The 25,505-nt window shown below is 44.0% G+C and overlaps 1 protein-coding gene across 1 annotated transcript; it reads right to left on the bottom strand.

Annotated features, from left to right (window-relative positions):
* Window positions 1–3,799: 3,799 nt before the first annotated feature.
* Window positions 3,800–19,673, bottom strand: LOC124035332. The gene is made up of 4 exons (XM_046348806.1): window positions 19,529–19,673; window positions 18,465–18,896; window positions 8,788–8,890; window positions 3,800–4,854 (listed from the first exon to the last, which is right to left on the bottom strand). The coding sequence occupies exons 1-4, from the start codon at window positions 19,583–19,585 to the stop codon at window positions 4,757–4,759; spliced, it is 690 nt and encodes a 229-aa protein (XP_046204762.1). The 5' UTR covers window positions 19,586–19,673; the 3' UTR covers window positions 3,800–4,756.
* Window positions 19,674–25,505: the final 5,832 nt, after the last annotated feature.

The raw sequence follows: 25,505 nt of genomic DNA, 5'->3' as shown, positions 1-25,505 counted from the left end.
GTGGATGGGATGCTCTGTAAGCAGTTATCCACACAGAAGGCATTTTCCACTGAATCCAATACTTCTGGGTCACTGTCTGGATGCTCCCGTGCGTGTCTCTGCAGAGCGTATATGGCACAGCAAGGACTGCAGGTGGTGCGAATGGGAGTACCTGCCATTCATAGATTGTGGGCTCTGCATCTCGTTCCATATTTCGCCATATGAACCGGAGCAGTGTGGTGTCGGAAGGCAGTAAACGAATCTGATGAAACATGGCTTTGATGTCTCCACTGATGGCTGTAGAGTGCTGCCGGAACCGGAGAAGGACACCGAGCAAGGAAGGTTGGTCCGGGAAGTAGACAGTCATTCAGGCTTTGACCAGCAGCTTGGAATGTACAGTTGAAGACAAGTCTATACTTCCCACTATGTTGTTGGATAACATGGTGAGGGAGATACCAGGATTCACAGAGTGTGTTTCCCTCTTCATGAGCTGTCACTTCAGTGACGTAGCCTGCCTTCACAAGGTTATGAATCTCTCGGTTATGAACTTCTGCAAGCTCAGGATTCTTCAGCAGGCGTCGCTCCGTTCCACGCAGTAATAGGAGTACAGCCCGTATCGTGGTTGCCAGAGGAGGATGGTTGGGCACCCGTAGCAGTGGGGTCGCATACCTGCGAACGCCATCCATTTCAGTGGTGGTGGTGCTCTTCTCCAGGAGGTCTAATGCATAGGAGTTATGTTTCGAGCGAGTGACCTCCTGTAGCTTCCGGTTGGAGAAGGTGTCCATCTTCCAGAGCATCTCAACATTCCGAAGGAGGTTAATTGCTGCATCTGGATTGCTTCTGGTGAAGAGGACTTGCTGTGACTGTACAGCTTGGGTGGAGAGAAGTAGATGGGCTGGACCTTGCACAGCCCAACCCAAGGATGTATGGACAGCAATGGGCCCTTCTGGTCCAGCTCGTATAGGCTCCGTCGGGGTGACGAGATGTGGGTGGTCTGACCCAATCAGGATAAGTGGAGGGTGAAGTGCAGTGGATAAAGGGTTGCTGTAGCGGGTAGCAGGTAAAGGGTAGAGGGAAGCGGGTAGCAGGAGGAAGGTAAACAATAGTAAGAGGGTAGCGGGTAACTGGTAGAGGGTATCGGGTAATGTGGGTAAAGGGAGGTGGGTATATGGTAGAGGGATTCGGGTAAAGGGAGGTGGGTAGATGGTAGAGGGATTCGGGTAAAGGGAGGTGGGTAGATGGTAGAGGGATTCGGGTAAAGGGAGGTGGGTAGATGGTAGAGGGATTCGGGTAAATGGAGGTGGGTAAATGGTAGAGGGATTCGGGTAAAGGGAGGTGGGTATATGGTAGAGGGATTCGGGTAAAGGGAGGTGGGTAAATGGTAGAGGGATTCGGGTAAAGGGAGGTGGGTAAATGGTAGAGGGTAATGTGTAGATGGTACCGGGTAAAGGGTTGAGTTTAAAGGGTAGTGGTTAAACGGTAGTGGGCAGAGGGTTGTGGGTAAAGAGAAGCGGGTGAAGGGAAGCTGGTAAAGGGTAGTGGGTAAAGGGTGGGTGGTAGTGGGTAAAGGGTAGTGGGTAGAGTTTAGAGGGTAAATGGTAAAGGGTGAGAGGGTCAAATCAAATCCAAGTTTATTTGTCACGTGCGCCGAATACAAAAGGTGTAGTAGACCTCACAGTGAAATGCTGAATACAACAGGTGTAGTAGACCTTACAGTGAAATGCTGAATACAACAGGTGTAGTAGACCTTACAGTGAAATTCTGAATACAACAGGTGTAGTAGACCTCACAGTGAAATGCTGAATACAACAGGTGTAGTAGACCTTACAGTGAAATGCTGAATACAACAGGTGTAGTAGACCTTACAGTGAAACGCTGAATACAACAGGTGTAGTAGACCTCACAGTGAAATGCTGAATACAACAGGTGTAGTAGACCTCACAGTGAAATGCTGAATACAACAGGTGTAGTAGACCTTACAGTGAAATGCTGAATACAACAGGTGTAGTAGACCTTACAGTGAAATGCTGAATACAACAGGTGTAGTAGACCTCACAGTGAAATGCTGAATACAACAGGTGTAGTAGACCTTACAGTGAAATGCTGAATACAACAGGTGTAGTAGACCTTACAGTGAAATGCTGAATACAACAGGTGTAGTAGACCTTACAGTGAAATGCTGAATACAACAGGTGTAGTAGACCTTACAGTGAAATGTTGAATACAACAGGTGTAGTAGACCTTACAGTGAAATGCTGAATACAACAGGTGTAGTAGACCTCACAGTGAAATGCTGAATACAACAGGTGTAGTAGACCACACAGTGAAATGCTGAATACAACAGGTGTAGTAGACCTCACAGTGAAATGCTGAATACAACAGGTGTAGTAGACCTTACAGTGAAATGCTGAATACAACAGGTGTAGTAGACCTTACAGTGAAATTCTGAATACAACAGGTGTAGTAGACCTCACAGTGAAATGCTGAATACAACAGGTGTAGTAGACCTTACAGTGAAATGCTGAATACAACAGGTGTAGTAGACCTTACAGTGAAACGCTGAATACAACAGGTGTAGTAGACCTCACAGTGAAATGCTGAATACAACAGGTGTAGTAGACCTCACAGTGAAATGCTGAATACAACAGGTGTAGTAGACCTTACAGTGAAATGCTGAATACAACAGGTGTAGTAGACCTTACAGTGAAATGCTGAATACAACAGGTGTAGTAGACCTCACAGTGAAATGCTGAATACAACAGGTGTAGTAGACCTTACAGTGAAATGCTGAATACAACAGGTGTAGTAGACCTTACAGTGAAATGCTGAATACAACAGGTGTAGTAGACCTTACAGTGAAATGCTGAATACAACAGGTGTAGTAGACCTTACAGTGAAATGTTGAATACAACAGGTGTAGTAGACCTTACAGTGAAATGCTGAATACAACAGGTGTAGTAGACCTCACAGTGAAATGCTGAATACAACAGGTGTAGTAGACCACACAGTGAAATGCTGAATACAACAGGTGTAGTAGACCTCACAGTGAAATGCTGAATACAACAGGTGTTGTATTCAGAAACATGGCAAACGTTGTTTAGAATCAATCCTCAAGGTGTTCATATCTATTCGATAATCTATCAGTGGTGGCAGTTGGCTTCTCATCAGAAGCAAACGGAAAAATACTGCAGCTGGAGATTACGCAATAATTGCGACAGAGGACACCAAGCGACCACCTGGTAGATGTAGTTTCTTATGGTCAATCTTCCAATGACATGCCTACAAATACGTCACAATGCTGTCGACACCTTGGGGAAGCGACAGAAAGCCTAAGCTCATTCGTGGCCCATTCACAGCCATATAAGGAGTCATTGGCATGAGGCGGTTTCACTTCCTGATTGGATTTTTATCTGGGTTTTTTCTGTAACATCAGTTCTGTGGCACTCACAGACAATATCTTTGTAGTTTTGGAAACGTCAGAGTGTTTTCTTTCCAAAGCGGTCAATTATATGCATAGTCGAGCATCTTTTTATGACAAAATATCTAGTTTAAAACAGGAATGTTTTTCATCCAAAAATTAAAATAGCGCCCCCTATATTCAAGTAGTTAAAGTGACTATGCATATATGACAATAAATTCATTAAAAATCCTACAATGTGATTTTCTGGATTTTTTTTCTCATTTTGTCTGTCATAGTTGAAGTGTACCTATGATGAAAATTACAGGCCTCTCATCATTTTAAGTGGGAGAACTTGCACAATTGGTGGCTGACTAAATACTTTTTTGCCCCACTGTATAAGATGAGTCGAGAGTAGCAGCAGCGTAAAAGAGGGGTTGGGGGCAGGCACACAATGCAAATAGTCAGGAGTCTTATGGCTTGGGGGTAAAAACTGTCGAGAAGCCTTTTTGTCCTAGACTTGGCACTCCGGTACTGCTTGCCATGCAGGTCGAGGGTAAACCTTACCCACAGGCCAACGTCATGACAATGGTGTATCAATACACCCAGTCACTATAAAGATAAAGGCATCCTTCCTAAGGAAACCACTCAGCGAGTTTACCATGAGGCCAATGGTGACTTTAAAATAGTTACAGAGTTTATTGGCTGTGATAGGAGAAAACTGTGGATGGATCAATGACATTGTAGTTACTCCGCAATACTAACCTAAAACGACAGAGTGAAAATAATGCTTACACTTGAGACATAACTTTGCCGTTATGCTGTAGATGTTGTGAATTTTGTCCCTGGTATAATACATTCTATACATGAGTTTATACTGGTTTACGCGGCCATTTTTGTTAACTGTAATTTTGTTCGTTATGTTCTAACACTCCTCCAATAACTGTTTGTGTGGGTCCTGTCTAATTCTTTCTGCAAGTGGTTCAATTACCAGTGCAAACAGAAGAGGGGAGAGAGGACATCCCTGTCTTGTGCCCCTTTCTAAAGCAATTTCATCAGATATATGTATATTTAAATCAGATAATGTTATATTTCAATCAGAAAATGTTATATTTAAATAAGATAATGTTGTATTTAAATGAGAAAATTTTATATTTAAATGAGAAAATGTTTATTTTAATATATGTATGTATATATGTATATTTGCGCTTTAGGACATTTACATAATATTTTTATTAAATGTCTTTCAGGTAGGGAGGTGTGGGGGGAGCAAAGGAGGGAAGCGTGGTGGTGGGGGAGCAGAGGAGGGAGGTGTTGTGGGAGGTGCGTTTGAGGCTGATGGTGTATAAAGTCCTGGAGAGGTTGTCATGTTCACCCAGCTCAAAGGTCGCGACCCCTGCTGGACATCCACAGGATCCCCCTGAACAACTTCCTCTGCAGGTCCCTCAGGTCCTCAAAGTAATGCACGCTATTCACACCTGGAACACAGTACATTGATTGGTTGGTTGGTTGACTGACATTCATACAGTGTCTTCAGAATGTATTTCACACCCCTTGACTTATTCCACATTTTGCTGTGTTACAGACTGAATTCAACACGGATTAACTTCTTGACGCACCCATTCCTTTAGCGGGATCATTTTCATCAACATCCTCTGAATTGCAGCGCGCCAAATTCAAATTAAATTACTAAAAATATTTAATTTTCATGAAATTACATGTGCAATATAGCAAAACACAGTTTAGCTTGTTTTTAATCCACCTGGCGTGTCAGATTTCAATACAGGTTTTCGGCAAAAGCATAACAAGCGTTTATGTAAGAACATCTCTCTCAGCAGACAAAATATTACAAACACTAGCAGCCAAGTAGATTGGTCACAAAAGTCAGAAAAGCAATAGATTAAATCGCTTACCTTTGATGATCTTCGGATGTTTACATTTACATTTAAGTCATTTAGCAGACGCTCTTATCCAGAGCGACTTACAAATTGGTGCATTCACCTTCGCTCACGAGACTCCCAGTTACACAATAAATGTTCTTTTTGTTCCATAAAGATTATTTTTATATCCAAAATACCTCCATTTGTTTGGCGCATTATGTTCAGAAATCCACAGGCTCCAGCGGTCACGACATCGCAGACGAAAATTCCAAGTAGTATCCGTAATGCCCACAGAAACATGTCAAACGTTTTTTTATAATCAATCCTCAGGTTGTTTTAAAAATATATCATCGATAATATATCAACCGGGACTGTCGCTTTTTCAATAGGAGAGGGAGAGACAATGGCTGCCCCACTCTGTTGCGCCAGCAAAACTCTGCGAACACCCAGCTATCTACTGACGTGATGTTATCTTTCTAGCTCATTTTTCAAAATAAAAGCCTAAAACTATGTCTGGTTGATATCCCTTTAAATGGAGGCAAGGCATCCAATGGAACAGAAAGCTTTCAGGAAAAACAGCACTTCCTGGTTTGATTTTCCTCAGGTTTATCGCCTGACATAATACACACACATATACATATATACATATATATATATATACATATATATACATATACATATACATATATATACATATATATATATATATATATATATATATATATATATATATATATATATATATATATATATAATTTTATATAATTGACAGCTTAGGTTAGAAAACACTCTAAAGTTTCCAAAACTGTCAAAATATTGTCTGTGAGTGTAACAGAACTGACATTGCAGGCGAAAGCCTAAGAAAAATCCAATTGGGAAGTGACTCATGTTTTGAAACCGTTGTGTTCCTATTCACCCCTATTGGCCACTGAAAGGGATATCAACCAGATTCCTTTTTCTACGTCTTCCCTAAGGTGTCTACAGCATTGTGACGTAGTTTCACGCCTTTATGTTGAAGAATGAGAGTAAACGACTACATTGTGTAAGTGGCCAGCTGAAGGCTCTCAGAGTGATTCTTGCGTAAAAGACAGAGGTAGTCATTTTTCCTCTCGCTCCTACTGAAAAGCTAATTGTCCCGGTTGATATATTATCGAATAGATATTTGAAAAACACCTTGAGGATTGATTATAAAAAAACGTTTGCCATGTTTCTGTCGATATTATGGATATAATTTGTAATTTTTTTCGGGGGTGTCGTGACCGCTATTTCCGGTGGATTTCTGAACATAACGTGACAAACAAACGGAGGTATTTTGGGTATAAAAATAGTCTTTATGGAACAAAAGGAACATTCTAACTGGGAGTGTCGTCAGTGAAAACATCCAAAGATCATCAAAGTTAAACGGTTAATTTGATTGCTTTTCTGATTTTCGTGACCAAGGTTCCTGCTGCTAGCTGGACATAATGCTATGCTAGGCTATCGATAAACTTACACAAATGCTTGTCTTGCTTTGGCTGTAAAGCATAATTTCAAAATCTGAGAAGACTGGGTGATTCAACAAAAGGCTAAGCTGTGATGTCATGATTATGAATATTTTCTAGTAATATTTTTTGACCGTTGCGCTATGCTAATTAGTGTAGTTGATGACAATTCTCCAGGATCCGGGATGGGTAGTTCCAAGAGGTTTTAAACAACCGACCCGTCTGTAGGTTGTGTTGCTTAACAACTGACCCGTCTATAGTTTGTGTTGCTAAACAACCAACCCGTCTGAAGTTAGATCTAAAACATGGTGAAGTCCCAAATTGCCCTCGCTAGACGCGTGTGTTTCAGACATAAGGAAGTGGATGGCTGCAAACGTTCTATTTTTAAACTCGGACAAAACAGAGATACTTGTTCTAGTTCCCAAGAAACAAAGAGATCTTCTGTTGAATCTAACAATTGATCTTGATGGTTATACAGTCGTCTCAAATAACTGAAGGACCTCGGCGTTACTTTCGACCCTGATCTCTCTTTTGACGAACATATCGAGACTGTTTCAAGGACAGCTTTTTCCCATCTGCATAACATTGCAAAAATCAGAAGCTTTCTGTCCATAAATGATGCAGAAAAATTAATCCATGCTTTTGTTACTTCTAGGTTAGACTACCGCAATGCTCTACTTTCCTGCTACCCGGATAAAGCACTAAATAAACTTCAGTTAGTGCTAAATATGGCTGCTAAAACCCTGACTAGAACCAAACAAATTGATCATATTACTCCAGTGCTAGCCTCCCTACACTGGCTTCCTTTTAAGGCAAGGGCTGATCTCAAGGTTTTACTGCTAACCTACAAAGCATTACATGAGCTTGCTCCTCCCTATCTTTCCGATTTGGTCCTGCCGTACATACCTACACGTACGCTACGGTCACAAGACGCAGGCCTCCTAATTGTCCTTAGAATTTGTAAGCAAACAGCTGGAGTCAGGGCTTTCTCCTATAGAGCTCCAATTTTATGGTATAGTCTGCCTACCCATGTGAGAGACGCAGACTCGGTCTCAACCTTTAAGTCTTTACTGAAGACTCATATCTTCAGTGGGTCATATGATTGAGTGTAGTCTGGCCCAGGAGTGTGAAGGTGAACGGAAAGTCTCTGGAGCAACGAACCGCCCTTGCTGTCTCTGCCTGGCCGGTTCCTCTCCACTGGGATTCTTTGCCTCTAACCCTATTACAGGGGCTGAGTCACTGGCTTACTGGTGCTCTTCCATACCGTCCCTAGGAGGGGTGCGTCACTTGAGTGGGTTGAGTCACTGACGTGATCTTCCTGTCTGGGTTGGCACCCCACCTTGGGTTGTGCCGTGGCGGAGATCTTTGTGGGCTATACTCTGCCTTGTCTCAGGATGGTAAGTTGGTGGTTGAAGTTATCCATCTAGTGGTGTGGGGGCTGTGCTTTGGCCAAGTGGGTGGGGTTATAACCTGCCTGTTTGTTCCTGTCCAGGGGTATCATCGGATGGGGCCACAGTGTCTCCTGACCCCTCCTGTCCCAGCATCCAGTATTTATGTGTCGGGGGGCTAGTCTGTTCTCTCTCTCTCTCTCTCTCTCTCTCTCTCTCTCTCTCTCTCTCTCTCTCTCTCTCTCTCTCTCTCTCTCTCTCTCTCTCTCTCTCTCTCTGTCTCTCTCTCTCTCTCTCTCTCGTTGAATGCACTGAGGTGTCTGTTCAAACGACTAGTACACAGCTCAGACACCCATGCATATCCCACAAGACATGCCACAAGAGGTCTCTTCACAGTCCCCAAATCCAGAACAGACTCTAGGAAACACAGTACTACATAGAGACATGACTACATGGAACTCTATTCCACATCAAGTAACACATGCAAGCATTTTAAACAAAATTATTTTAAAAAAACTAAAACTGCACCTTATGGAACTGTGAACATGTCATTTAGATACTGTATGCGGTGCTATAATGTCTGTAAAATTTCAGGAAATACACTTTCCAAACAGCAGCATTTTCACCCCAGGGGAAAACACATGGTACCATGTTGGGCTTACCAGGTTCTATCGCCATGCGTTGTGCTGCTACTGTTGTATCCTTGATCCAGGCTGCAGGTCTCTGGTTCGACCACTCCTTCAACCCCAGGATGTCTGGACACACCTGAATTGATTGATAGGATTTATTTGAGAATTTAAAAAGTTGAAGGTTGGTCCTACCGGAGACAGCGAGGGAGTTAAGGGTACCAGGTTTTAGCCCATATGACTTGATCAGGAAAAAGCGACGAAGGAGGAGCATAGAACAGTAATCTGCTTCTCAAATAGAACAGTAATCTGCTTCTCAAATAGAACAGTAATCTGCTTCTCAAATAGAATAGTAATCTGCTTCTCAAATAGAACAGTAATCTGCTTCTCAAATAGAATAGTAATCTGCTTCTCAAATAGAACAGTAATCTGAATAGTAATCTGCTTCAAATAGAACAGTAATCTGCTTCTCAAATAGAATAGTAATCTGCTTCTCAAATAGAACAGTAATCTGCTTCTCAAATAGAACAGTAATCTGCTTCTCAAATAGAATAGTAATCTGCTTCTCAAATAGAACAGTAATCTGCTTCTCAAATAGAACAGTAATCTGCTTCTCAAATAGAATAGTAATCTGCTTCTCAAATAGAATAGTAATCTGCTTCTCAAATAGAATAGTAATCTGCTTCTCAAATAGAATAGTAATCTGCTTCTCAAATAGAATAGTAATCTGCTTCTCAAATAGAATAGTAATCTGCTTCTCAAATAGAATAGTAATCTGCTTCTCAAATAGAATAGTAATCTGCTTCTCAAATAGAATAGTAATCTGCTTCTCAAATAGAACAGTAATCTGCTTCTCAAATAGAACAGTAATCTGCTTCTCAAATAGAATAGTAATCTGCTTCTCAAATAGAACAGTAATCTGCTTCTCAAATAGAACAGTAATCTGCTTCTCAAATAGAACTGCTTCTCAAATAGAACAAATCTGCTTCTCAAATAGAACTGCTTCTCAAATAGAACAAATCTGCTTCTCAAATAGAACAGTAATCTGCTTCTCAAATAGAATAGTAATCTGCTTCTCAAATAGAATCTGCTTCTCAAATAGAACAGTAATCTGCTTCTCAAATAGAACAGTAATCTGCTTCTCAAATAGAACAGTAATCTGCTTCTCAAATAGAACAGTAATCTGCTTCTCAAATAGAACAGTAATCTGCTTCTCAAATAGAACAGTAATCTGCTTCTCAAATAGAACAGTAATCTGCTTCTCAAATAGAACAGTAATCTGCTTCTCAAATAGAAATAGTAATCTGCTTCTCAAATAGAATAGTAATCTGCTTCTCAAATAGAATAGTAATCTGCTTCTCAAATAGAATAGTAATCTGCTTCTCAAATAGAATAGTAATCTGCTTCTCAAATAGAATAGTAATCTGCTTCTCAAATAGAATAATCTGCTAAATCTGCTTCTCAAATAGAACAGTAATCTGCTTCTCAAATAGAACAGTAATCTGCTTCTCAAATAGAACAGTAATCTGCTTCTCAAATAGAATAGTAATCTGCTTCTCAAATAGAACAGTAATCTGCTTCTCAAATAGAATAGTAATCTGCTTCTCAAATAGAATAGTAATCTGCTTCTCAAATAGAACAGTAATCTGCTTCTCAAATAGAATAGTAATCTGCTTCTCAAATAGAACAGTAATCTGCTTCTCAAATAGAATAGTAATCTGCTTCTCAAATAGAACAGTAATCTGCTTCTCAAATAGAATAGTAATCTGCTTCTCAAATAGAACAGTAATCTGCTTCTCAAATAGAATAGTAATCTGCTTCTCAAATAGAATAGTAATCTGCTTCTCAAATAGAACTGCTTCTCAAATAGAACAGTAATCTGCTTCTCAAATAGAATAGTAATCTGCATCTCAAATAGAATAGTAATCTGCTTCTCAAATAGAATAGTAATCTGCTTCTCAAATAGAACAGTAATCTGCTTCTCAAATAGAACAGTAATCTGCTTCTCAAATAGAATAGTAATCTGCTTCTCAAATAGAACAGTACAAATAGAACAGTAATCTGCTTCTCAAATAGAAATAGAATAGTAATCTGCTTCTCAAATAGAATAGTAATCTGCTTCTCAAATAGAACAGTAATCTGCTTCTCAAATAGAATAATCTGTAATCTGCTTCTCAAATAGAACAGTAATCTGCTTCTCAAATAGAATAGTAATCTGCTTCTCAAATAGAATAGTAATCTGCTTCTCAAATAGAACAGTAATCTGCTTCTCAAATAGAATAGTAATCTGCTTCTCAAATAGAACAGTAATCTGCTTCTCAAATAGAATAGTAATCTGCTTCTCAAATAGAACAGTAATCTGCTTCTCAAATAGAACAGTAATCTGCTTCTCAAATAGAACAGTAATCTGCTTCTCAAATAGAACTGCTTCTCAAATAGTAAATCTGCTTCTCAAATAGAATAGTAATCTGCTTCTCAAATAGAACGGTAATCTGCTTCTCAAATAGAAAAGTAATCTGCTTCTCAAATAGAACAGTAATCTGCTTCTCAAATAAATAGAAAAGTAATCTGCTTCTCAAATAGAACAGTAATCTGCTTCTCAAATAGAACAGTAATCTGCTTCTCAAATAGAATAGTAATCTGCTTCTCAAATAGAACAGTAATCTGCTTCTCAAATAGAAAAGTAATCTGCTTCTCAAATAGAATAGTAATCTGCTTCTCAAATAGAACATCTGTAATCTGCTTCTCAAATAGAACAGTAATCTGCTTCTCAAATAGAATAGTAATCTGCTTCTCAAATAGAACAGTAATCTGCTTCTCAAATAGAATAGTAATCAAATAGAACAGTAATCTGCTCAAATAGAACAGTAATCTGCTTCTCAAATAGAAAAGTAATCTGCTTCTCAAATAGAACAGTAATCTGCTTCTCAAATAGAACAGTAATCTGCTTCTCAAATAGAATAGTAATCTGCTTCTCAAATAGAACAGTAATCTGCTTCTCAAATAGAAAAGTAATCTGCTTCTCAAATAGAATAGTAATCTGCTTCTCAAATAGAACAGTAATCTGCTTCTCAAATAGAACAGTAATCTGCTTCTCAAATAGAATAGTAATCTGCTTCTCAAATAGAATCTGCTTCTCAAATAGAACAGTAATCTGCTTCTCAAATAGAACAGTAATCTGCTTCTCAAATAGAACAAATAGTAATCTGCTTCTCAAATAGAATAATCTGCTTCTCAAATAGAATAGTAATCTGCTTCTCAAATAGAATAGTAATCTGCTTCTCAAATAGAACAGTAATCTGCTTCTCAAATAGAATAGTAATCTGCTTCTCAAATAGAACTGCTTCTCAAATAGTAAATCTGCTTCTCAAATAGAATAGTAATCTGCTTCTCAAATAGAACAGTAATCTGCTTCTCAAATAGAAAAGTAATCTGCTTCTCAAATAGAACAGTAATCTGCTTCTCAAATAGAACAGTAATCTGCTTCTCAAATAGAATAGTAATCTGCTTCTCAAATAGAACGGTAATCTGCTTCTCAAATAGAAAAGTAATCTGCTTCTCAAATAGAATAGTAATCTGCATCTCAAATAGAACAGTAATCTGCTTCTCAAATAGAACAGTAATCTGCTTCTCAAATAGAATAGTAATCTGCTTCTCAAATAGAAAAGTAATCTGCTTCTCAAATAGAACAGTAATCTGCTTCTCAAATAGAACAGTAATCTGCTTCTCAAATAGAACAGTAATCTGCTTCTCAAATAGAACAGTAATCTGCTTCTCAAATAGAACAGTAATCTGCTTCTCAGATCAGCCAAAACGGGGCACCTGGCTCCACGCGGGAAAGGCCCGGGGCCTTAATCAACACTAACCAGAAGAATGCCTGGGGCCTTAATCAACACTAACCAGTGGAAGGCCTGGGGCCTTAATCAACACTAACCAGAGGAAGGCCTGGGGCCTTAATCAACACTAACCAGTGGAAGGCCTGGGGCCTTAATCAACACTAACCAGTGGAAGGCCTGGGGCCTTAATCAACACTAACCAGCGGAAGGCCTGGGGCCTTAATCAACACTAACCAGAGGAAGGCCTGGGGCCTTAATCAACACTAACCAGAGGAAGGCCTGGGGCCTTAATAACCAGTGGAAGGCCTGGGGCCTTAATCAGAACTAACCAGTGGAAGGCCTGGGGCCTTAATCAACACTAACCAGCGGAAGGCCTGGGGCCTTAATCAACACTAACCAGAGGAAGGCCTGGGGCCTTAATCAACACTAACCAGAGGAAGGCCTGGGGCCTTAATCAACACTAACCAGTGGAAGGCCTGGGGCCTTAATCAACACTAACCAGTGGAAGGCCTGGGGCCTTAATCAATGCTGAAGCCTGTCGCTTGCTCATTGGCGACCCGTCATTCAGTTGTGAGCCCGACATTGTTCGCTAAATAAAAACAAAATACATTTTTGTGGGGGGGGGAAACAATATAAAAAAATATATAAATGTATTTAGTTAATAAAGCCTCCATACAAACAGGGTATTGCTTTCTTGAGTAAGATCGCAGCCAGTGAAAAATACAGAGTGTAGGGGTTGGTAATGTTCTCTAGTTGCGCCGTGATTGGCTCAGTGTTCTGTCACTCATGGGGACACTACGTCACTGCCATGCCTAAGGGTAGAGCTTCTAAAAATTCAAGCCCCATTGGGTGCTGCCATAGACTTACATTAGAAGTGCCCATCCAAGAACGCTCAAGGTCATTGGTCACAGATAGAATGACATCAAATCACGTTATATCTACAGGAGCTTTGATTGGACTGATCATGTCAACTTTTATACTTTCAAAGTCTTAGCTAGCATCATCATGGATCAAGTTGACAATCTACTGGCAAATCATTTTTAAAACCTCCCAGTCAAACTACCACTGCCTCCCAGTCAAACTGACACTGTGCCTGCCTCCCAGTCAAACTGACACTGTGCCTGCCTCCCAGTCAAACTACCACTGTGCCTGCCTCCAAGTCAAACTACCACTGTGCCTGCCTCCCAGTCAAACTACCACTGCCTCCCAGTCAAACTGACACTGTGCCTGCCTCCCAGTCAAACTACCACTGCCTCCCAGTCAAACTACCACTGCCTCCCAGTCAAACTGACACTGTGCCTGCCTCCCAGTCAAACTACCACTGCCTCCCAGTCAAACTGACACTGTGCCTGCCTCCCAGTCAAACTGACACTGTGCCTGCCTCCCAGTCAAACTACCACTGTGCCTGCCTCCCAGTCAAACTACCACTGTGCCTGCCTCCCAGTCAAACTACCACTGCCTCCCAGTCAAACTGACACTGTGCCTGCCTCCCAGTCAAACTACCACTGCCTCCCAGTCAAACTACCACTGCCTCCCAGTCAAACTGACACTGTGCCTGCCTCCCAGTCAAACTGACACTGTGCCTGCCTCCCAGTCAAACTACCACTGTGCCTGCCTCCCAGTCAAACTACCACTGTGCCTGCCTCCCAGTCAAACTGACACTGTGCCTGCCTCCCAGTCAAACTACCACTGTGCCTGCCTCCCAGTCAAACTGACACTGTGCCTGCCTCCAAGTCAAACTACCACTGTGCCTGCCTCCCAGTCAAACTGACACTGTGCCTGCCTCCCAGTCAAACTGACACTGTGCCTGCCTCCCAGTCAAACTGACACTGTGCCTGCCTCCCAGTCAAACTACCACTGTGCCTGCCTCCAAGTCAAACTACCACTGTGCCTGCCTCCCAGTCAAACTGACACTGTGCCTGCCTCCCAGTCAAACTGACACTGTGCCTGCCTCCCAGTCAAACTGACACTGTGCCTGCCTCCCAGTCAAACTGACACTGTGCCTGCCTCCCAGTCAAACTACCACTGTGCCTGCCTCCAAGTCAAACTACCACTGTGCCTGCCTCCCAGTCAAACTGACACTGTGCCTGCCTCCCAGTCAAACTACCACTGTGCCTGCCTCCAAGTCAAACTACCACTGTGCCTGCCTCCCAGTCAAACTGACACTGTGCCTGCCTCCCAGTCAAACTGACACTGTGCCTGCCTCCCAGTCAAACTGACACTGTGCCTGCCTCCCAGTCAAACTGACACTGTGCCTGCCTCCCAGTCAAACTGACACTGTGCCTGCCTCCCAGTCAAACTGACACTGTGCCTGCCTCCCAGTCAAACTGACACTGTGCCTGCCTCCCAGTCAAACTACCACTGTGCCTGCCTCCCAGTCAAACTGACACTGTGCCTGCCTCCCAGTCAAACTACCACTGTGCCTGCCTCCAAGTCAAACTACCACTGTGCCTGCCTCCAAGTCAAACTACCACTGTGCCTGCCTCCCAGTCAAACTGACACTGTGCCTGCCTCCCAGTCAAACTGACACTGTGCCTGCCTCCCAGTCAAACTGACACTGTGCCTGCCTCCCAGTCAAACTGACACTGTGCCTGCCTCCCAGTCAAACTACCACTGCCTCCCAGTCAAACTACCACTGCCTCCCAGTCAAACTACCACTGCCACCCAGTCAAACTACCACTGCCTCCCAGTCAAACTACCACTGCCTCCCAGTCAAACTACCACTGCCTCCCAGTCAAACTACCACTGCCTCCCAGTCAAACTACCACTGCCTCCCAGTCAAACTACCACTGCCTCCCAGTCAAACTACCACTGCCTCCCAGTCAAACTGACACTGTGCCTGCCTCCCAGTCAAACTGACACTGTGCCTGCCTCCCAGTCAAACTACCACTGTGCCTGCCTCCCAGTCAAACTACCACTGTGCCTGCCTCCCAGTCAAACTACCACTGTGCCTGCCTCCCAGTCAAACTGACACTGTGCCTGCCTCCCAGTCAAACTGACACTGTGCCTGCCTCCCAGTCAAACTGACACTGTGCCTGCCTCCCAGTCAAACTACCACTGCCTCCCAGTCAAACTACCACTGCCTCCCAGTCAAACTACCACTGCCTCCCAGTCAAACTACCACTGCCTCCCAGTCAAACTACCACTGCCTCCCAGTCAAACTACCACTGCCTCCCAGTCAAACTACCACTGCCTCCCAGTCAAACTACCACTGCCTCCCAGTCAAACTGACACTGTGCCTGCCTCCCAGTCAAACTGACACTGTGCCTGCCTCCCAGTCAAACTGACACTGTGCCTGCCTCCCAGTCAAACTACCACTGTGCCTGCCTCCCAGTCAAACTACCACTGTGCCTGCCTCCAAGTCAAACTACCACTGTGCCTGCCTCCCAGTCAAACTGACACTGTGCCTGCCTCCCAGTCAAACTGACACTGTGCCTGCCTCCCAGTCAAACTGACACTGTGCCTGCCTCCCAGTCAAACTACCACTGCCTCCCAGTCAAACTACCACTGCCTCCCAGTCAAACTACCACTGCCACCCAGTCAAACTACCACTGCCTCCCAGTCAAACTACCACTGCCTCCCAGTCAAACTACCACTGCCTCCCAGTCAAACTACCACTGCCTCCCAGTCAAACTGACACTGCCTCCCCCAGTCAAACTGACACTGTGCCTGCCTCCCAGTCAAACTGACACTGTGCCTGCCTCCCAGTCAAACTGACACTGTGCCTGCCTCCCAGTCAAACTACCACTGTGCCTGCCTCCCAGTCAAACTACCACTGTGCCTGCCTCCAAGTCAAACTACCACTGTGCCTGCCTCCCAGTCAAACTGACACTGTGCCTGCCTCCCAGTCAAACTACCACTGCCTCCCAGTCAAACTACCACTGCCTCCCAGTCAAACTACCACTGCCTCCCAGTCAAACTACCACTGCCGCCTCCCAGTCAAACTACCACTGCCTCCCAGTCAAACTACCACTGCCACCCAGTCAAACTACCACTGCCTCCCAGTCAAACTACCACTGCCTCCCAGTCAAACTACCACTGCCTCCCAGTCAAACTACCACTGCCTCCCAGTCAAACTACCACTGCCTCCCAGTCAAACTACCACTGCCACCCAGTCAAACTACCACTGCCACCCAGTCAAACTACCACTGCCTCCCAGTCAAACTACCACTGCCTCCCAGTCAAACTCCCACTGCCTCCCAGTCAAACTACCACTGCCTCCCAGTCAAACTACCACTGCCTCCCAGTCAAACTACCACTGCCACCCAGTCAAACTACCACTGCCTCCCAGTCAAACTACCACTGCCTCCCAGTCAAACTACCACTGCCACCCAGTCAAACTACCACTGCCTCCCAGTCAAACTACCACTGCCTCCCAGTCAAACTACCACTGCCTCCCAGTCAAACTACCACTGCCACCCAGTCAAACTACCACTGCCACCCAGTCAAACTACCACTGCCACCCAGTCAAACTACCACTGCCTCCCAGTCAAACTACCACTGCCTCCCAGTCAAACTACCACTGCTTCCCAGTCAAACTACCACTGCTTCCCAGTCAAACTACCACTGCCTCCCAGTCAAACTACCACTGCCACCCAGTCAAACTACCACTGCTTCCCAGTCAAACTACCACTGCCTCCCAGTCAAACTCCCACTGCCTCCCAGTCAAACTCCCACTGCCTCCCAGTCAAACTACCACTGCCACCCAGTCAAACTACCACTGCCTCCCAGTCAAACTACCACTGCCTCCCAGTCAAACTACCACTGCCTCCCAGTCAAACTACCACTGCCTCCCAGTCAAACTACCACTGCCTCCCAGTCAAACTACCACTGCCTCCCAGTCAAACTACCACTGCCTCCCAGTCAAACTCCCACTGCCTCCCAGTCAAACTACCACTGCCACCCAGTCAAACTACCACTGCCACCCAGTCAAACTACCACTGCCTCCCAGTCAAACTACCACTGCCTCCCAGTCAAACTACCACTGCCACCCAGTCAAACTACCACTGCCTCCCAGTCAAACTCCCACTGCCTCCCAGTCAAACTCCCACTGCCTCCCAGTCAAACTACCACTGCCACCCAGTCAAACTACCACTGCCTCCCAGTCAAACTACCACTGCCTCCCAGTCAAACTACCACTGCCTCCCAGTCAAACTACCACTGCCTCCCAGTCAAACTACCACTGCCTCCCAGTCAAACTCCCACTGCCTCCCAGTCAAACTCCCACTGCCTCCCAGTCAAACTCCCACTGCCACCCAGTCAAACTCCCACTGCCTCCCAGTCAAACTCCCACTGCCTCCCAGTCAAACTCCCACTGCCACCCAGTCAAACTCCCACTGCCTCCCAGTCAAACTACCACTGCCTCCCAGTCAAACTACCACTGCCTCCCAGTCAAACTACCACTGCCTCCCAGTCAAACTCCCACTGCCTCCCAGTCAAACTCCCACTGCCTCCCAGTCAAACTCCCACTGCCTCCCAGTCAAACTCCCACTGCCTCCCAGTCACCAGTTTTCATGCACATGTTTTAATTTGAGAAATACGGCACCAAACATCGTAGATGGAAAATTGCGCAACGAAGACCTCCTCTGCAAAATCAAACATTTATTAAAAATGTCTTGATTTACCTTAGACTCATTCAAACTATTTTAAGGAAGTGTGTCCTGGATATGTTGTTGCTACGACGTCTCAAGAGGGACAAACAATAATATTGCCGCTAAGGTGTTTTTCAGTGATGCGAGGCACAGACATTCCCTTCGTCTAGCCGAGTTCTGCTAGGAGCAAAACCCAATTTGAGTCACCTTAACCTGGGGCAGGCTCGGGGCATAAATCAACACGTTTCACACGGAGCAATAACAGAATCCCGTCAACATTACATACCTCACCCTTCTGGAACAGATCCCTCACCAAGGACAGCGAATCACAGCTCTTCGCAGTCCTCCATGCCGCAAGATAGGGTAGGAAAAACAAATCAGGGGAAACCAGGCTGGGTCTCTCGCTCTTTGGTTGGCTGCTATTGGTGGAGGCGGGACCAGTGGGGTGTCCCGGGGTGTTGGGGGCAGGCCTAGGGTTAAGGGCTGTGTTGGGGGTAGAGGCGGAGAAGGGCGTGGCTGGTCTCTGGTGGTACCACTTCCGACACTGGGTGTCTGAGAGTTTCGTGATGCATTCTGGGAGCTGGGCCTTGGAGCGGGTGGTGGCGGTCGTTTCTCGGACTGCGGGGAGGGTGAAGGAGGGGAGGAGGCTGACGTTACGGGGGAGGGGCCCATTAGGGGGTGTGGTTCTCACAGCCAGTTGGGTCAGCAGCTCAGAGATCTGAAACAGGTGTGTATTCATTAGACTCCTCTGCAAAACGTTTTGCAATAGAAACGGTATACGGTTTACTCCAGGAACCAAACGGAAGCAAACGATGTGAAACAAAGCGGGACCAACGCGAATGTTTCCATTAGAAACTCATGTTGCTTTCATTGAAAAATATTTTCCATTTGAAGTAAACAGTTTATATTGGAAAAGTTTTGCACCAGACCAAACGTTTTGGCAACGGAATTGACTAATGAATACACCCCAGGGTTGTTTTCATTCGTGGAAACCTCAGTGAAACGTTTTGCAACGGAAAACAATGTTTGGTCCCTGCTGAATTACACCCCAGGAGGACGGAACACGTAAACCCTGGACTGTTTTACTGTCTCAACATCTGACAACTCCTGTATAACATCAGCTAACCACACGATACGATATAGCAAGCGGATGCCCGACTGCAGTCGATGACGTGGCACACAAATATTGTTTAACGCAATTACAAAACCTGCTCAACTAGTCAAGCAGGAACTTGACAATTGTTTCATGCCGCGTGATGATTTGCCCTCATTTTTTAATATATATATTTTTTTATCTTCCCGAGTTTCCAGTTGAATAAATGACATTGACATAATTCCATGGTTACCTACCTTAATCCCGTAATAATCACTGTGTTCTCGCACTCTCTTCCTCCGTCGGTTTCCCATGATTCATCTCAGTAGTGACTCGGCAGAACATTTAAAAACATCGCATACAGTAAACCCACTGACTCTGCTAACGGTCCTGGAGGTGATGTCATAATTACAACAGGAAGCGTCCTTTCTGACGTAACAGTGACCTGAAGTGACGACGTCCTTTGGGATCAGAAACGGGCCAGTTGATTCCTGTCAGTCTATTCATCGACCGAGACTAGTGGATACATTACAGTGACCGATACTTTAACAATTACAGAGGACAAAAAAAAATTATAGCTAACTATCAGTCACTACACAATCCTGAAATAATTTCACTATCACTCACTACACAATAGAAATCTAACCAAAACTTCAAAAATAAATCATCACAACAGAAATGATCATTCACTTCACAACCCTTAATGATCCATACCATGTTTTACTGAGACAGAGACAGTGGAAACGACAAGGAGAGTAACCACAGATTTAAAATATATTTATTCTCTTCGACGAGTCACCAACTGTACACTAGTTACATATCTGTATTATTCACAGCACACAGCCCATATAGCTATACACTGAGTGTACAAAACATTAAGTACACCTGCTCTTTCCATGACAGACTGACCAGGTGAAAGCTATGATCCCTTATTGATGTCACTAAATCAGTGTAGATGAGGGGGAGGAGATGGGTTAAAGAAAGATTTTTAATCATTCAGAGGGTGAATGGGCAACACAAAATATTGAAGTGCCTTTGAACAGGGTATGGTAGTACGTGCCAGGCGCACCTGTTTGTGTCAAGAACTGCAACGCTTCTGGGTTTTTCACACTCAACAGTTTCCTGTGTGTATCAAGAATGGTCCACCACCCGAAGGACATCCAGACAACTTGACACAACTGTGGGAAGCATTGGAGTCAACATGGACCAGCATCCCTGTGGAACGCTTTCCACACCTTGTAGAGTCCACCTTCCCAATGAATTGAGGCTGTTCTGGGGGCAAAAGTAAGTGCAGCTCAATATGAGGAAGGTGTTCCTAATGTTTTGTACACTCAGTTCATTCTTTATAGGTCTATATACACACACACATATATACACACCACTGGTCAAAAGTCTTAGAACACCTACTCATTCAAGGGGTTTTATTTTATTTTTACTATTTTCTACATTGTAGAATAATAGTGACGACATCAAAACTATGAAATAACACATATGGAATCACGTAGTAACCAAACATAAGTGTTAAAACAAATCGGAATATATTTTAATATTTGAGATTCTTCAAAATAGCCACCCTTGGCCTTGATGACAGCTTTGCACACTCTTGGCACCGTTGCGCCACTTGGGAGGCCCCAGCCAATTAATAAAATGGACTACTTTAAAATTGAGATAGCATGGGCAGCACTATTGAGGCGGTCACAGACCTCCATTTCTCTCTCAGGAAACAATGTCATACTGCTTCCTCGACTCGTCTACAGTCGCTGACTTTAGCATTACCCATCAAACACGCCCAACAAGTCCTTGTCTTTATGTGACTCTATTCAACCTACAGGTAACTACTAAAATAATGGGAACACTGGAGTAAATTAGGGAAACAAAGTATATTGAAAGCAGGTGCTTCCACACAGGCGTGGTTCCTCAGTTAAATTCAGTAATTAACATCCCATCATGCTTAGGGTCACGTATATACATTTTGGGTGGGCCATTAGTTTCATGCCCTGTGGATGGCAGTGGTCACTGAATGGTCTGATGAGCATGAAAACGATGTAAACCATATGCCATGGCCGTCTCAGACTCCAGATCTCAACCCAATTGAACACCAAATGATGGAATTTCTCGTGGAAGAATGGCGTCTCATCCCTCCAATAGAGTTCCAGACACTTGTAGAATTCATGCCAAGATGGACTGAAGCTGTTCTGATTGGTGGAGGCCCAACGCCCTATTGAGACACTATATATATATTGGTGTTTCCTTTACTTTGGCAGCTCCAAGTCTCTCAGGTACTGTGTCTATGGTTACTATCAGAACCACATGCATGTCTATGTAACAAGGTTTTCAAGGGGCTCGGCGTGTCACAGTGTTTAGATTCATGGTAGATGTAGTTTTAGGGGGCTCAGCATTTCACAGCCCAGTGTTCAGATTCATGGTAGATGTAGTTTTAGGGGGCTCAGCATGTCACAGCCCAGTGTTCAGATTCATGGTAGATGTAGTTTTAGGGGGCTCAGCATGTCACAGCCCAGTGTTTAGATTCATGGTAGATGTAGTTTTAGGGGGCTCAGCATGTCACAGCCCAGTGTTTAGATTCATGGTAGATGTAGTTTTAGGGGGCTCAGCATGTCACAGCCCAGTGTTCAGATTCATGGTAGATGTAGTTTTAGGGGGCTCAGCATGTCACAGCCCAGTGTTTAGATAGATTATATTAGCCCTACAGTACACCATCACAAGACCTGTTCTGTAGCAGCACAGAAACATCCATGTCTGTCTCACTCCTTCTCTCACGTCTGTCTCACTCCTCTCTCACTCCTCCTCTCTTTCTCACTCCTCCTCTCTCACGTCTCACTCCTCCTCTCTCACGTCTCACTCCTCCTCTCTCACGTCTCACTCCTCCTCCTCTCACGTCTCACTCCTCCTCTCACGTCTCACTCCTCCTCTCACGTCTCACTCCTCCTCTCACGTCTCACGTTGTGTTTATCAGGCCTTCTCTCACGTCTCACTCCTTCTCTCACGTTGTGTTTATCAGGCCTTTATTCACTTCACTCACAGGCCTCCAGGTAAAGGGTGTGTGTGTGAGAGAGGGTTGGGAGGTGTGTGTGTGAGAGGGTTGGGAGGTGAGGGTTGGGAGGTGTGTGTGTGAGAGGGTTGGGAGGTATGTGTGTGTGTGTGTGAGATAGAGAGGGTTGGGAGGTGTGTGTGTGTGTGTGTGTGTGTATGAGTGAGAGGGTTGGGAGGTGTGTGTGAGTGGGGGTTTGTGGGTGGCGAGTCTGGGTGTGAGGATGACGTTTGGCTGTGTAGGGAGACCAGGCCTCAGCAGGAAGCCCTCTCAGATGTTGAAGCTCTCTCCACAGCCACAGGTGCCCTTGATGTTGGGGTTGTTGAAGACAAACTCACTGGACAGCTTGGACTCCACGAAGTCCATCTCTGTCCCCAGCAGAGTGAGCTGGGCCTTCTTCTCTATAAATACACGGACACCTGCAGGAGAGGACTAATAATTATTAGGGCTGTCGAAGTTAATGCGTGACATTAAATGTAAAATAATTTCCTAATCGTTTCCTCAAAGACCTTTTTAAGTGCAACACAACACACCACACTCTGCTGTCCCAAGGTTTCCGTCAGGAAAATGTGTCTGCCGGACATTATGTCCAGCAGCATTTTAAAATGTACCCATGATGCATTGGGTGAGTAAGCGGATTAGGTCGTCCAATGGTGCTCAGAATGACAGGTCACCTTTCGAATATGCTAATCTATATTAAACAGAACATTCAAGTCAAGGACGCAACAAGATCCTCCTTCTTAAACGATGATGATGATGCACTTTGAACACGTTAGAATAAGTGCCCACACTCACTTTTCTCCAGCCAACAAGATGAGTAACGAACAGCAAAAATCACTAGCCAATGTAAATCTACCATCTGCCAGAGTAGAAAAGTGAACCTATTCTATTGGTCAGCTCGTTGAGAAAGAAACTGCCTATTCTCAAACAGACTCTGGGACAGTTGTGAGACGACGGATCCCTAATTCATACAACCAGCAGGCCTAGGCTACATTTAGTGTCTGATACTACAGATCAGAACGTTTATCTTAAAACGTAGCTGAACGATTTATTCACATTATAAGCAAAACAGGACATTCGGAAAGTACTCAGAGCCATGGCCTTTTTCAACAATCTACACACTATATGACAAAGCAAAAAAAACCTTCTCTGCAGATCCTCTCAAGCTCTGTCAGGTTGGATGGGGAGCTTTGCTGCACAGCTATTTTCAGTTCTCTCCAGAGATGTTCGATCAGGTTCTGACTGGGCCACTCAAGGACATTGAGACTTGTCCCGAAGCCACTCCTGCGTTGTCTCAGCTGTGTGTTTAGGGTCGTTGCCCTGTTGGATGGTGAATCGTCACCCCAGTCTGAGGTCCTGAGTGCTCTGGAGCAGGTTTTCATCAAAGATCTCCCTGTACTTTGCTCCGTTCATCTTTCCCTCGATCCTGACTAGTCTCTGATGCTGAAAAACATCCCCACTGAGGAGTGGCTTCCGTCTGGCCATTCTACCATAAAGGCCTGATTGGTGGAGTTATGCAGAGATTGTTTTCCTTCTGGAAGATTCTCCCATCTCCACAGAGGAACACTAGAGCTCTTTCAGAGAGACCATCGGGTTCTTGGTCACCTCCCTGACCAAGGCCCTTCTCCCCCGATTGCTCAGTTTGGCCGGGCCGCCAGCTCTAGGAAGAGTCTGGATGGTTCCAAACTTCTTAAATTTAAGAATGATGGAGGCCACTGTGTTCTTGGGGACCTTCAATGCTGCAGAATGATGGAGGCCACTGTGTTCTTGGGGACCTTGAATATTGCAGAAATGTGTTGGTACCCTTCCCCAGATCTGTGCCTCGACACAATCCTGTCTCTGAGCTCTACGGACAATTCCTTCGACGTCATGGCTTAGTTTTTGCTGACATGCACTGTCAACTGTGGGATCTTATATAGACAGGTGTGTGCCTTTCCAAAACATGTCCAAATAATTGAATTTACCACAGGTGAACTCCAATCAATTTGTAGAAACAACAAGGATGATCAATGGAAACAGGATGCACCTGAGCTCAAGCTCCAGTCTCATAGCAAAGGGTCTGAATGCAAATAAGGCATCTGTATTTTATTTAATACATATGAACATTTCTAGAAACTTGTTTTCGGTTTGTCACTATGGGGTATTGTGATGTCACTATGGGGTATTGTGATGTCACTATGGGGTATTGTGATGTCACTATGGGGTATTGTGATGTCACTATGGGGTATTGTGATGTCACTATGGGGTATTGTGATGTCACTATGGGGTATTGTGATGTCACTATGGGGTATTGTGATGTCACTATGGGGTATTGTGTGGATTGATGAGTTAAAAAGCAAATGATTCTGATGCAACAGATCAGAATGGTTTTACCTTCAAATGTTGCTGAACTCATTTCTTCACATTTCAAGCGCAGCATTGTACCATCTAAATCGCTGTGGAATATTTTCAATAGCATTTACATTTTTATTTTTTAACAGATGTTAGAAGCTGGTGATCAAAAAAAAAACACAGCTTCAAACTGTTTGTTTTTGTTGCTATTTAGAGACGGTGAAATGATTCCCTACACGACTCAGGGCTTGTTTTCTCTCAAACTAAAATTGAACAGACAATGAATCATTTCCTGGTTGCAAAGATTCTACGAGTGATTTCCAAAGCCAGAACAGCATTCCCATTTTGACAGATTCCACTCCGGTGGGAGAAATCAATAGGTTACTATTCCAGACAATGACAACATTAGTAACACTAATATATCTGCAGTAATTGTGGAATAATAAAGATTCTGAAATTACAACGCAAAAACCCTAAACAATCCCATGTGTAGCACCTTAACGTCAAAGAACTGTCATCAGAGGGAGCAGAGGCCCACGGCAACATTGGAGCATTAAACAGCTGGGTGTTTATGGTGAAAATGTATTTAAAAAAAAATACAGATGATTCTGTTTCCATCCCTTAAAATCAAAGCCTTTTTAAAAAGGAAAAATATTTTACAGCAACATTAGGAGACATTAACATTACAGTAAAACCACAACAGTATTTTACAGCAATAATAATAATAAATCACTTATCATGTTAAGGAGAACATTTCAACATAATGTTGAGGATTTATTTTTAGATTAAATAAAAACATCCGACAAGGTGAGGATAACGCAACATTCACGGTTTTCCAAAGTGGTCCAACGAGG

The sequence above is a fragment of the Oncorhynchus gorbuscha genome, linkage group LG05, assembly GCF_021184085.1.
Source record: "Oncorhynchus gorbuscha isolate QuinsamMale2020 ecotype Even-year linkage group LG05, OgorEven_v1.0, whole genome shotgun sequence".
Classification (NCBI taxonomy): Eukaryota; Metazoa; Chordata; class Actinopteri; order Salmoniformes; family Salmonidae; genus Oncorhynchus; species Oncorhynchus gorbuscha.
The sequence above is the reverse complement of the archived record's forward strand: the minus strand, read 5'-3'. Positions and strand labels throughout refer to the sequence as shown.